The 13,986-nt window shown below is 39.4% G+C and overlaps 1 protein-coding gene across 1 annotated transcript; it reads left to right on the top strand.

Moving 5' to 3' along the window:
• The first annotated feature begins 10,638 nt into the window (after positions 1 to 10,638).
• Positions 10,639 to 11,331, top strand: LOC149750885 (uncharacterized). The gene has a single exon (XM_089928537.1). It carries the CDS (start codon positions 10,639 to 10,641, stop codon positions 11,329 to 11,331), a length of 693 nt encoding a protein of 230 aa, XP_089784663.1.
• Positions 11,332 to 13,986: the final 2,655 nt, after the last annotated feature.

The raw sequence follows: 13,986 nt of genomic DNA, 5'->3' as shown, positions 1-13,986 counted from the left end.
CTCCAACTTCATCCAAGATCATCCCCTGCTCCCATGTCCAAAAAGATAGAGCCAAATCCAAGCTTCCCACGCGTCTGGTTCACCTCCTCTGCTTCACCTCCACAGCCGTTCGTTAGTCCATATCAATCCTTCATTCCAAACTTCCTTAACTTCCCAGCCATTCCGCTCCCGTCCATGAACAAAGCCACGTCTTCTCCTTCCGAAGTATCTCCCAGCCGTTCCACTTTCCCTGTTCCATCATTATCCCATCTCCCCTTCCAGATTAACTCCCAGCTCATCTTTTCTTCTTCCAACGATCTCCTCCCAGCCAAAACCGTTCCATCCATCTTCACGGGATAAACTTAAATCCCATTCCCTAGCCGTGAGCTTCTACCACGAAATCCAAGCTGCCGTGAGAATCAGATCAAGCTAACCTTCTTCGGAATAAATCCCAGCTTGCAAAACAGAGCCAGCTCGTTCATTCCATCTTCCCCAACAAGAACCACTTGTGTCACAGCACGTATTCCATATTTTCTCTTCCAAATCCGAACCAGCTTGATCTCTAGCATCCACGGATTAGAACTCACCTTCCGGATTAACTTCCAGCCATCCCCTGTTTCGGAACCACCTCATCCCAACCGCATCGTCTCCTGTGCCCGCAACCGTATGCGTCTTCTGGATTTCCTCCTAGCTGCAACCAGCCAATCTCCCTTGTCATAGCTTCCGATCCATCTTCCCAGATTTCACGGAAATAGAACAGAGCAAGGGAGCTTGATCTCTAGCATCTACGGGATGAACTCGCATCCAGCCCATCATTTCCTCCTCCGAATCCCCTGCATCCTCATCCCGTTCGCAAATCAAGCCAATCTTCTGCTGGATTAATCCCAAATTTCTTCCTCATATCCCGTTCGGATTTACTCTAGAATGGATCACATCCTTATCCCATCTCTGCATCTCGGATTTTCTCAGCATCTCCCGCTCAAGTGAGTGAGTCCATGCAATGATTACATCTCCTGCATCCCAACAGAACAGAGGTTAACTTCTCCGAAAATCAAGCATTTCATCCCGCGTTCATCTTCATCCTCCCAAGCTTCACGGCATCCGAGCTTATCCTCCCACCCACATGAAGAAACAGAGGAGGATGGAGGGGGAGCTGGCGGCTTATAAAAGGGGAGACGTTTCCTTCTTCGGCATCAATCTCTTCTCAAGAGGGAATACCACGAAAATGAAAAAAAAGCAGAGGAGGAGAGGGGGCTGGGAAAGCTATAAAAGGAGGAGGCTTCACTTCGGTTCGGTTCAATCCCGCTGAGAGGAGTTCTCACGGAAGAAGAGGAAAGGAGAGATAATACTTTTGGGTATTATGGGAATAACTCCCCACGGAAAGAAAAAAATATATGAGGAAGGGAGTTTGATTTTTATTCAGTTCCTGTTGAGATTAGTCTGAGAGGGAAGACGAAGAAGGGAGGAACCCAGTCATGATGAAGGCCTTCTGCGTCGTTGCTGCTACCTCCCATACCATAGAAAGCTAATCTCTTCACTGGGGCCGGATGCAGCCCTAACAAAGGGACACGGGTTTTATGTTTTTAATTTTCTATTTCTGGAGTTGTATAAACTTTATTTTGCTCCTAATGAATATTTTATTTCATCTCATATTTAATTTCTGTGATTTTAAGTATGACGTTTATACAACTGCTCTTCATGATCATTGAAGTAAAAATAAGATAGTTCATGCTTAAGAAAGATGCGGTATGCTGCCACCTTAGATTAGGGTAGACATTTCATGCTAACTAAAGATGGATTATGCCTAAATTACTTTTGTGAAATTTTATTCGAATGCTTATTAGGCTTGTAGCCAATTTGCATGTTAATCCAAGAATAAATTAAAATACAAATAACCCTTGTTCCGATGTTAGTGGTGAATTCCTTGCCCTAGGTTTTTTCCAAACTGATATCATTTTAATTGCATTTCTTATTAAATTGCTTAGTTTAATAGTCTTCACAAACTCTTCCTTTTAAATATTTTTATTTTTAAAGAAAAATAGTTGTACCCCAATCCCTGTAGATCGATACCCGTAATCACTATTCTACCAGATACGTGCTATTGCGTGGTCTTTAAAGTTGACTATCAATGACTACCCCCTACAGACCGATGACTACCGATGGAGTTGCTTGGAGTGGCCGAAGGTGCTCCTTCCTCCAACGGAGATCTGTAGGTAAGTATCCAATGTCTTGACTAACATCGGGTGGCATATCGGTGATGGGTGCAGTATAGATGTGGTGGAGCATCCTTGGATGGACACTCTCTTGGTGAGGTTATGGTCAACCATGGTCAATATTGAGGCTGCGGACAGACTTTGGGTTCACAATCTTCTTCACCCTGAAGGGGCGGGGTGGGACACCAGCCGAATCAGCTATTTATTTGGAGAGCACCTTGCAGAGAGAGTCTGGTCGCTACCTATTCTAAAGAGTGCTAGTCCGATTGTGAGGGTTTGGTATACGTCCTGCAGCCCTAGAGTTAGAGTGAGAGACATCTATTGCCTCCTTCAGAGTGAGCAACACCCAAGGTAATACTACACCTAGATCTGGAGGTTCGGTCTTCATCCGAGGATTGTTGTATTTCCCTGAAAGGTGGCTTGGGGCCGGTTGCCAACGAGATCGGTGCTGAGCGGCGGGGGCTGGGCATCCAACCTCAGTGCCCTAGTTGCCAGATGGATGAGACTATAGATCATGCTCTATTTCAGTGTGAGCGAGCTAGGAGAGTCTGGAGGCTCATCAATATCCCGTCGGATGCTCGGTGCCAATCGGACTCCTTCACTCAGGCACTGAGATGGTGGTCCACTACCCCTCAGACCTAGCACATGGCCACTACGACGACTTATACGACTTAGCATATCTAGCCGGCCAGGAATGCCTTGATTTTTGGAGAGAGCATCCCTACACCTAGATTCGTCATGGAGTGGGCCCGAGAATAGGCGGTGAAGATCACCCATGTAGGTCCATCAGACATGCCTTTAATAGCTCGGGGCATCTGGGGCTCTACATCTACTCTTTTAGTGCCACGGACGATGTTCTTCACCTGGAAGCCCCCACTCTCGAGCTTCCTCAAAATTAATTTCGTCGGATGCTTGCTAAACCGTGGCAGGAGGGGTGATGCAGGCTTCGTCATCAGAGACCCGAAGTCTATGGTGGTTGTTGCTGGTGGGTGCCAGATCTTTGACATCTCTATTCTAGGGGCAGCTTGGGCTGGTCTGTATCAAGTCTAGCATGTTCTGTGGGCTAGCGCAGTCTTGCTCGAGGGTGACTAGGCAACGGTAATTGGCTGGATCTAGGAGGCACCAACGGCGTGGTTGGGTGCCACCCCTTACTCTGGGATATTCGAACCATGGTACGTAGAGATGTCACTTTTCAGGCCAAGCATATATATAGAGAGGCCAATGGAGCTATGGATTGGGTAGCCTCGTATGTGACTAACCGCTTTGGGGGGCTCTATGGGTTGGTGAGAGGGAGTTACCTAACCACTCCGTGACTTGTTATATTTTAACTTTTTTGGATAGATTCATACTAGAAATATATGAGTCATCCGTTGTACCAAAAAAAAAGCTAAACAGTACGCGCAATTTATATCAATAAAAATGTATTTGTTTTGCTAATAATGTTTGTTTAATATGAAAAAAAAGTGTCATGTCAATACAATTAAAATGTTGGAGGAAATTAGTTTATAAATCAGGCATAGAATAAGTAGTATACTGAAATTCAATCTTGATATACAAGTATTTTGATATTCCACACAAATTTTATTCATTCTACAACATAAATATATAGGTCTTGACACCAGATCTTAACTTATAATGGATGCCCAAAAGCTGGTTAGATAGCGGTTCTAGAAATTAATAATTAGAGGCTCTTGCCTCAGTAACGAAAAATACGCCAAGCATGTAGGTTTAATTTAACAGGATCAGGTTGGAGGCCATTAACGAGAAGTGTGGGATAAGACAACTTATATCATTCCCTTGTTAAAAAGATAGTTCTCAGCTTAAACAAATGTCACATGATCAAGTTTGGGGAAGAACGAAGCAATTAAAGGACAAACTAGGGAAGGACCGAGTAGGTCAATCGAGTTATAACGTGCCATCACATAAGAAGCCAAGCGACATTTAAAGGAGCTGGTTGAACTAGGTCAAGTGATTACTCTAGGTACAAGCCAATCCTAAAGAGGTTGTAGGCACAGGACGATTGTAGTATAGCCTATTGATTTGAAGGCCGATCATGTTCTACGCTGTTCATGCGGTTAAGTCATCGGCTTGATATAAAATGAAGATGCGGCGGCAGAATGTAAGGTGGTCATTAAAGGACTAGGGCATGGGAAGTGCGACATAGACCAATTTTGACTATGGCAGCCGTCAAGAAAAAGTAAAAGAGGTGATGGCAACAGAAAATGATGGGTGTCAATACGAGAGATGGGCAACTATTTGATGATTAATAAGGAAATTTCTATAAACAAAGTTGTAATTCAAAAAACAAGCCCTTCACCGATCAAAGAACCAGCATTTCTAATTTATTATCAATTACTTTTCTTTTTCTTAATTTATGTTTTAGTTCCTTGATCCTAGCATAGTACCGCAATTATCGCTTCCTTTTCTGAGGAGGCAGCACCTAGTAGCTAAAGTACTTGAAGGTCAAGGCTATAAGATCCACTATTTATCCTTTCTAGTTCAAACAATGGTGGCACGTCCACACGCATCAATGGCCCTTGAAGACCAAGTCCCGTAAATGGTCTTAGTGCAACCCTTAGCTGATCTTTGGCCCAAGATCATCTTGTAGCTTTGATTTCATATCGATGAGATACCGATACGATTTGTTGGAAGTAGTAACAAGTCAAATGGCCATTATATCGAGGCTATTTATTGAGAAGCAGGAGTTGCCCTCAGCTTTGATTGTGAAACAAGTTGACTTAAGCTGTTAATAAAATTGCATCAACCATTAGTTATTAATTGATAATTTTCAATATAAATGTTATGATCATTAAGTGAACTGTAAATGTTCTAGCTAACTAGTCATTTGCAACTGCTTTGGTTTTATGCATTAATGATGTTATTATGAAATGTTGATTAATTAAATTTTTATTGCTAACCAGTATATATATGTATATTAACCATTATAATGTGAAATCTTTTGATACAATCAATTAGCAAAAGTTTATATATTTTTTGAGAAAACAAATTATAATTATAAAATAAATGCTCAAGATGTGGATAACATATGGGTAATATATATATATTGAAAACGCTGCTAGGTTTTTGTGAGAAATGTTTACTATATAATATTAAGCATATATAAGCTGTTACACTAGAAAATAGTGGTTAATAATAAAAATAATTATATTACTTGATTATGTTATCAATCTCAAAATAAAAATATGCTATGTTAAACATTTCTATTATAAAAATTATTTTTATATGAAAACAAAAAATATTTTTTGTCAGATAAATGCTGAATCAATGGCTATATCTTACATTTCATATGTCCCAGTTGCTAATAGAAAAACTGCTAAATTAGGTAGTTACTAAAAATTGGACATTGTGATATGACATATTGAAAAGCCTATATTGATATTCCAAAAGCAATGGCTTTAGATGGATGCATATATTTCCATCACGACTTTGTAGTAAATCCAATAAATATCACCTTATTTTAGTCTTCTACTTTTATTTTCTTGGTCATTAATTAGAGAGTGAATGTAGACCTGCGTTTCATAATCTAACTCCGTATTGATGCCAAAGTATTTTTAGTTTAGCATGTGTAGTGCGTATTCAAGCTACCATGAACAATATGATTCATAGTCTCCAAATACAATAACGTAATAATTTATTATTTTGATAGAGACATCCAACTGCGGGATGTGCATTTCTATTTTTTCTTTTTGGTTATAAAGAAACGAATTGATGTCTGGGATTTATTTATTAAGGTTATGAGTGGTTATCAAATGGTTAGATCAACTATGCTTCACCGAGCCTTATTGACATAGTACAACTAGTTGGATTTGAAGCATGAGCTCACAAGACAACAAAAAAGATTTTTGCCAACTCTATATTATCGACGCTAGATAAAAGTGTCGGCAATTTTTTTCTTGCGACAGTGAATGCCAATGCTTTTAAAAAGCGTTGGAAAAAAAAAGGTTTCGTCAACGCTTTGTATAGCGTCAGCATCAGTAGCCCATTACCGATGCTTATAAGTGTCGGAAGATTTAAGCACCGACGCTTATAAGCGTCGTCGGACTTCATTCCTCCCCAAAACAAAACTCGATCGACCCCCTCCCTCCACAGTCCTAAATTCCTAACCCACGCCGACTGACCCCCTCCCTCCTCAGCCTTTTTCACTGATCTCAGCTATTCTCCTCCGCCAACCGACCCTAAATCGCATTCCTCCATCGCATCTCATTCCTCTCGTCTCCCTCTCCGTTGGCCTCCTCTCCATGGACAACTTTCTCCTCCTCTGTCGCAGAGCACTCACACGGCATTTGAAGTTTAGAACCGGTAAGGACAAGGACAAAGCCAAGTTTGGGATCTTTTTTTCTTGTTTGGATCTTTAAATTCTGGATGTTTTGGAATTTCTTTTGTTTTATAATCGGATTGTTTAGAAATTTTGTTCTAGTTTCTCTTGTTTCATGTCAAGCATGCATTGCATCATGCATGAGACATCAAACATCTCAATGAACCTGAGATCCGACACCCAAGCTTTCACATCGCATCATGTATGTGAATGAAACACGAGTATTTCCAGAACATGGTATTTTATCAGTCAGGTTACAGAGAAAACAAACCACAAGGAAAAGCATGCTTCTCTTTTTCAGATTTGCAGCAGTTAGGACACTGTATGAAAAGCAATAAAAGAAAAAAAAAATTATCTTCTCCAAGGCGACCAGCAACCAGATAATTTTGGCCAAAGAAAATATGCTTCCTCCATGATTCAACATCTTACAACAATTCCTAATGGAGAAAATTCTGTGAGGACTTAGGACTGCACCACAAAAAAAGAAAAATATTAGATCTATTGTTTAATTTTATACCAATAGGAATTTCTATGAACTTCAATAGCTCCAGAGGTAGAATCCTGTAGAGCTCGGGGTTAACCAGAGAAGCACTATTTGTGTGTACTGCAGAATGGTCCATGTAATGCGGATCAGGTGGTCCCTGTTAAATCATGAGCCCATGATGACCTCTCTTGTTGAATCCTGAACTGGAGAGGATGCCAAGTCTCATGATCCAGAGGAGCCATTGAATGCTTGTTAACATGGCACAACGGCAGCTATTAAGGCTGTTGTAATTGAATAAAACAAACAAACAAAAAAAAACTCTTACCTCTTCAATATATTATTGAAGTATTAAGGCTTGTGATTTAATATGGTACTAAAAAATCTTGTTCGTAATTATCTTCTTGCATAAAAAGTTTGTGACGAATATTTAAATGGAGTTTGTAATTTGCAGTTCAAGCAATATTTTAATAGAATGGACAAAAGTTGGATAAATAAATCGAGATCCAGTGACGAATATTTGAATGGAGTTCAAAATTTTATTAAATTTACTTTTGAAAAATCTAATATGAATAAAAAGATTTTTTGTCAATGTCGAAAATGTGTAAATACTTCTTCTCTCACTCTGAAAACTGTTGAAGAACATTTGGTGTGGAATGGTTTTACGATAGGTTATACTGAATGGATATTTCATAGAGAGTTCATATTGTCATCTCCATGTAACCAACCCTCGTATATAGAAGACATGGTATTAGAAATTTAACAAATTTTAGTGGAGGATAAGAAGCAACTGGAATAGGTGATGAGCATACAGTTACTGATTTTATGCATATTGAGGAACCTATACACTCTGATGATGACATAGCTCGGTATCATAACTTGCTGAAAGCTTGTGATGAAGAACTATATCCGGGTTGTAAGAATTATACGAAGATTTTTTTTCTTGTGCATTTATTCCATTTGAAGTATTTGAATGGGTGGTCTAGCAAGTCTTTTACTATACTTCTTCAATTATTAAAGGATGCATTTCCGAAAGGTGTTACTTTGTCATCATCTTCTTATGAAGCCAAAAAACTAGAAAAAGAATTGGATCTTGGATACAAGAAGATACGCAGTTATCCGAATGACTGTATTTTATTCCATGGTAAAAATATTAATGAAGAGTCGTGCCGAATATGTGGATCTTCACGATGGGAGAAAGCTAAAGACGAGCATAATTTGTTGAATAAAGTGGATGCTGCACGGACTAAGAAAAAATCGGCTAAAGTTTTGAGATATTTTTTTCTCGTACCTAGATTGAAAAGGATGTATGTATCATCGAAAACGGCTTCCTCGATGAGATGGCATGACGAAGGCCGTACAAAAGATGGAATGTTAAGACACCTAGCAGATAGTTTAGCATGGAAAGCATTGATGATAGGCATCACGAATTTGCTTCTGATGTCGCAGTGTTAGACTAGGTTTGGCTACTGATGGGTTTAATCCATTCCGAACGATGAGTTCTACATACAACACTTGGCTGGTTGTTTTGGTTCCATATAATTTGCTACCATGGATGTGTATGAAATAGTCTTCACTCATTCTGTCAATAGTTATTCCAGGTGATAAGGGCTCAGGCAATTATATTGATATTTTTTTGCAGCCTTTAATTGAGAAATTGAAACAATTATGGAAAGGTATTGATGCATTTGATGCTTTCGCTGGTCAAACATTCAAATTGCATGCAGCTCTTATATGGACTATTAATGATTTTCCTGCATATGCTAATTTATCTGGTTGGAGCAATAAGGGACGTATTGCATGTCCTTCTTGTGGAGATTCAACCCATTCGTATGGGTTAAAACATGGAGAAAGTTTTGTTATATGGGCCATCGTCGATGGTTAGAACCAAACCATCCATTTCGATTTCAGAATGATCTATTTGATGGTACCACAGAGTTGCATTCTACTCCTATTCTACCAACTGGTACTGAAGTTCTTAAACAAATGCATGGCACCAATTACATACCCAGTAAGATCTCCAAATATTCAAAGAAGAGGGGAAGGGAGGATGTTGGCAGCTCATTAAATGAAGGGTTAATATCAGAGGTTTTAGAGGATACTAACTTTTTTGAGAATGATGACAACATATATGGACAGAAAAATGACGATGACACAATGATAGCTTCTACACAGAAGCAGTTATGGAAAAAAGGAGTATTTTTTTCAATTTACCTTATTGGGGTATAATCTTCTTCGGCATAATCTTGATGTCATGCACATAGAGAAGAATGTTTGTGATAATTTGATTGGAACATTGCTAAATCTTGATGGAAAGACCAAAGACAACTTGAAAGTGCGTCTTGATTTGAAAGACATGGGCATATGACAAGAGCTTCATCCGAAAGAGCTTGCCAATGATAAATTTTTTATACCTCCTGCATGTTACATAATGTCTACTCAAGAGAATGATCTTTTTCTAATGGTTCTGAAAAATATGAAGGTTCCTGGTGGGTATGCATCGAATATTTCACGGTGCGTAAATTTTAAAAAGCGAAAACTTTCAAATCTTAAAAGTTACGACGGCCACATTTTGATGCAAGATATATTTTTATTGGCTTTAAGATCGTCAACGTCAAAACAAGTTCTTGTAATTATAATCTTAAAAGTCACGATTGGTAAAGCGTCGCTACATGCTAACGCTTCTGAAAGCGTCGGAAAATATTTTTTCTACTGTTACATTGGCGACACTTTATCGACGCTTTGGAAAGCGTCCAAAACTGTTTTACTGACATGTAAAGGTGTCGGTAATAGCAAAAAAAAAAAAGCGTCGCTAATGCCCCATTTTCTTATAGTGGATCATGAGCTAATATGGAGCCATGTTATGCATGCATATAATAATTTTGTTAATTTATATTTTACTATTAATTCTATACATAGTGATAATAATTAATTTATAACGTTACTTTATCATTATGGTCTGTTTTTATTGCCTCAAATAATCTACTGTAAATATTTTGTTATAGAGAAGAATAGCAAATGTGAGCAAAATAAACAAAAGGTGATTATTTATATGAACATGTACTTTATAAGGTCCTATGCAAATACTTAATCATGTATAAAAGAGTTTACTGAATAAATCAAGCTTATTCCCATTCATTATATTTTTTTTACATTCACTTAGTTTCAAATATCATGTAAAAAATTAATATTTTCATAAATCAAATAGTAATATATTATTATTTTTAAATAAATAATTATTTTATGTTTTATATGTGCAATGGATAGAAGTTATTTAATTCTCTGCATAGTACCAGAATTCTGCATCCAGATACGATATGTATGATATTTTCGTTCTAGCAAAAATAAAAAAAAGGAAAAGAAAAAGGGGACGTTGTTTCTCGAGCGAGCGCCTCCTACAAGCTGGTGTATTCTTTAAATCATGAGTCAATCAAATCAATGGATCAACTCTATCTCGCATAAATGATCTGTGGAGTCAGCTTGCTGGACTTGTCTCTAGCACAAAATTTTTACCATGCCATGCCCATAAATGCACGTTTCAGCCAGCTCTCAGCCTCCATCGGATCAGTCGTACCTTTAAATGCTGGGGGTGCGTATCTCTAAAAATCCAACAGACTGACTGGTGGGAGATGGAGAAAGGGAAGCTTGGTCCAGATGATGCCCCCTTCATTTGGGAAGAATTTAAAAAAGGTTTTCATGAGAAGTATTTTCCCCAGGGTATCCAATTCCAGAAATATAGGAAGTTTGACCGACTGGAGCAGGGTGATATGACAGTTGCCCAGTATGCAGCAAAGTTTGAAGAGATGTCCCGATATGCTCTGACCTTGATATCAGAGGATAGTGACCGAGCAAGAAAATTTGAAAATGGACTCAGGGGACGGATTCAACAACAAGTTGCTGCTTTTGAACTGTCTACTTATAAAGATGTGGTTAACAAAGCCCTGGTGATAGAAAAAGGGCTTGACAATGCCCAAGTTGCCAGAGAAAAGAATATGAAGAAAAGGTTTCGACCCACTGATTCTCCGAGCCAAAATAGTAGACCCTTCAAGTCGAAGGATCAGAGACCGAATCAAGTTGTCACCAGAGACAGAGGTCAAGCCCGAGGTGCCATTAGATGCTACAGATGTGGAGGACCTCATCTCAAGCGAGATTGCACTTGGGTTGGAGGGACATGTTTTTCTTGGGGACAAGAAGGGCATAAGGCTATTGTTTGTCCTAATGGGACCACAGAGGCGACAGGCACCACAGTCCTCTCAAAGAGTTCCTGTAAACCGAGCACCTCAGGAAAGACAACAGCAAGAGAGAGGGCAGCAGAGGCCTAGGACCCAGGGGCGGGTCTATGCACTCACAGAGCAGGATGCCAAGGCTTCTAATTCAGTGGTGACAGGTAATAAATCCATCCCTAATACTCTCTCTTGTTTGGCATGTCATAAATTTTGTTAGGTTATATATGTTTATGCATGTATGGTTAAAGATTGTGATTAGGTGCCTTGTTATTATCTTTACAAGAATGATTAGGTTATTGTCTAATGATGTGAATGTTTTATTTGACTCTGGTGCTACCCACTCATTCATATCGGCCAATTTTGTTAGAAAGAATACTGAAATATTACCTGTGCCATTAGAATTTGATCTCTGTGTCTCAACGCCAAGCGGAGATGTTATATTAGTTAATTCAGTTTGCAAGAACTGTATTTTGGGCATTGAGGACAGAAAAATGAATGCAGACTTGCTGGTCTTAGAGATGAATGATTTTGATTTGATCCTTGGTATGGATTGGTTGACAGCATGCCATGCTACTGTTGATTGTTTTGAGAAAACGATCAAGTTTCAGATCCCTAGTCAGCCAGTGTTTAGTTTGGTGGGTAGCAAGTTACCTCATCAAATGAAGTTAATCTCGGCTCTACAGGCTAACAAGCTTCTCGCAAAAGGTTGTGAAGGATTCTTAGCTGCTGTGTTAGACACCCAGAAAGTGGAGCCCAAGTTAGAGGATATCCCTGTGGTGACAGAATTTCCAGATGTGTTTCCAGATGAATTGCCAGAATTACCCCCTGATAGGGAGATTGAATTCTCCATCGACTTGATTCCGGCACTGGTCCAATTTCAAAAGCTCCATATCGAATGGCTCCAGCTGAATTGAAAGAGCTGAAGGAACAACTACAGGAGTTACTGGATAAGAATTTTATAAGGCCTAGTGTTTCTCCTTAGGGCGCTCCTGTATTATTTGTGAAAAAGAAAGACGGTAGCCTCCGACTCTGTATAGACTACCGAAAATTAAACAGGGTGACAGTACAGAATAAATACCCGCTACCAAGAATTGATAACTTGTTTGATCAGCTGCAAGGGGCTCAGGTTTTCTCAAAGATTGATCTTCGTTTTGGCTATCACCAATTGAAAATAAAGGCAGAGGATGTACCCAAGATCGCTTTCAGGATTAGATACGGGCATTATGAATTTTTGGTCATGCCTTTTGGTTTGACAAATGCACCGGCTGCCTTCATGGATCTTATGAATCGGATATTTAAACCTTATCTGGATCAGTTTGTAGTAGTGTTCATTGATGACATTTTGGTGTATTCAAAGAGCTCACAGGAACATGAAGAACATCTACGGATGGTATTGCAAACACTTAGAGAAAAGAAGCTTTATGCTAAGCTATCAAAGTGTGAGTTCTGGTTGGATAATATTTCCTTTCTTGGGCATGTAATCTCTAAGGAAGGTGTCTCTGTTGATCCAATGAAAGTGGAGGCAGTAGTTGGGTGGTGTAGACCTACCAATGTAACTGAAGTACGCAACTTCTTAGGATTGGCTGGATATTACAGAAGATTTGTTGAGGGATTCTCCCATATTGCCATGCCTTTAAGTCGCTTGACTCAGAAGCGAGTAAAGTTTGAATGGACAGATGACTGTGAATAGAGTTTCCAAGAGCTAAAAAAGCGTCTGGTGACAGCCCCAGTGCTAGCTATTCCATCTGTAACAGAAGGCTTCACCATCTACAGTGATGCATCTCGTAAGGGACTTGGGTGTGTTCGGATGCAGAATGGAAAGGTGATAACTTATGCCTCTAGATAGTTAAAGTCATATGAACAGAATTATCCTACACATGATTTGAAGTTGGCAGCGGTAGTTTTTGCTCTAAAGATATGGAGACATTACTTGTATGGAGAACACTGTGAGATTTTCACAGACCATTAGAGTTTGAAATATATCTTCACACAGAAGGAGTTGAATTTGAGGTAAAGAAGATGGCTAGAACTACTGAAGGATTATGACTTGACTATCAGTTACCATCCGGGGAAAGCAAATGTAGTGGCTGATGCTTTGAGCAAAAAATCCTCAAGTGGGCTGGCAGCATTGATTACTACACAGAAGTATATTTTATTAGATTTGGAGAGATCAGGGATCGAAATACGACTACATGATCCTAAGGTACAATTGGTTACCCTCACAGTGCAACCTACTCTGATTGAAAAGATCAAGATGTCTCAGAGAGAGGATCCAGAGTTACAGAAGATTAGAGAAACAGTAGAGTCATGTATGCAGTCAGAATTCCGAATGCATGAAGATGGCTCTTTAAGATTCGGAAACAGGGTATGTGTGCCGAAAGTAGCAAGAATGAAGAAAGAGATTCTTGATGAGGCCCATAACTCAGCTTATACAGTGCATCTACGAGGAACTAAAATGTACCGGGACTTGAAGGAAAATTTTTGGTGGAGTGGAATGAAGCGAGATATAGCTCAGTATGTTGCACAGTGCTTAGTGTGTTAACAAGTGAAAGCTGAGCATCAGAGGCCTGCAGGACCATTACAGTCTCTTCTCATACCTCAGTGGAAGTGGGAGCATATCACCATGGATTTTGTGACTGCCTTGCCTAAGACCCCTCGGGGTAATGATGCAGTTTAGGTGATTGTTGACCGACTGACCAAGTCAGCACATTTCTTGCCTTTTAGAGTTGGCTTTCCTCTAGAGAAATTGGC

The sequence above is a fragment of the Phoenix dactylifera genome, chromosome 18 (assembly GCF_051530095.1).
Source record: "Phoenix dactylifera cultivar Ajwa chromosome 18, Ajwa_hap1_PhDact_Kaust_v1.1, whole genome shotgun sequence".
Taxonomy (NCBI): Eukaryota; Viridiplantae; Streptophyta; class Magnoliopsida; order Arecales; family Arecaceae; genus Phoenix; species Phoenix dactylifera.
This window is presented reverse-complemented; position numbering and strand designations above follow the sequence as displayed.

Excerpts from the sequence above, each read along its gene's own strand:
- LOC149750885 (XM_089928537.1), top strand. The coding sequence starts at position 10,639 with ATGGAGAAAGGGAAGCTTGGTCCAGATGATGCCCCCTTCATTTGGGAA.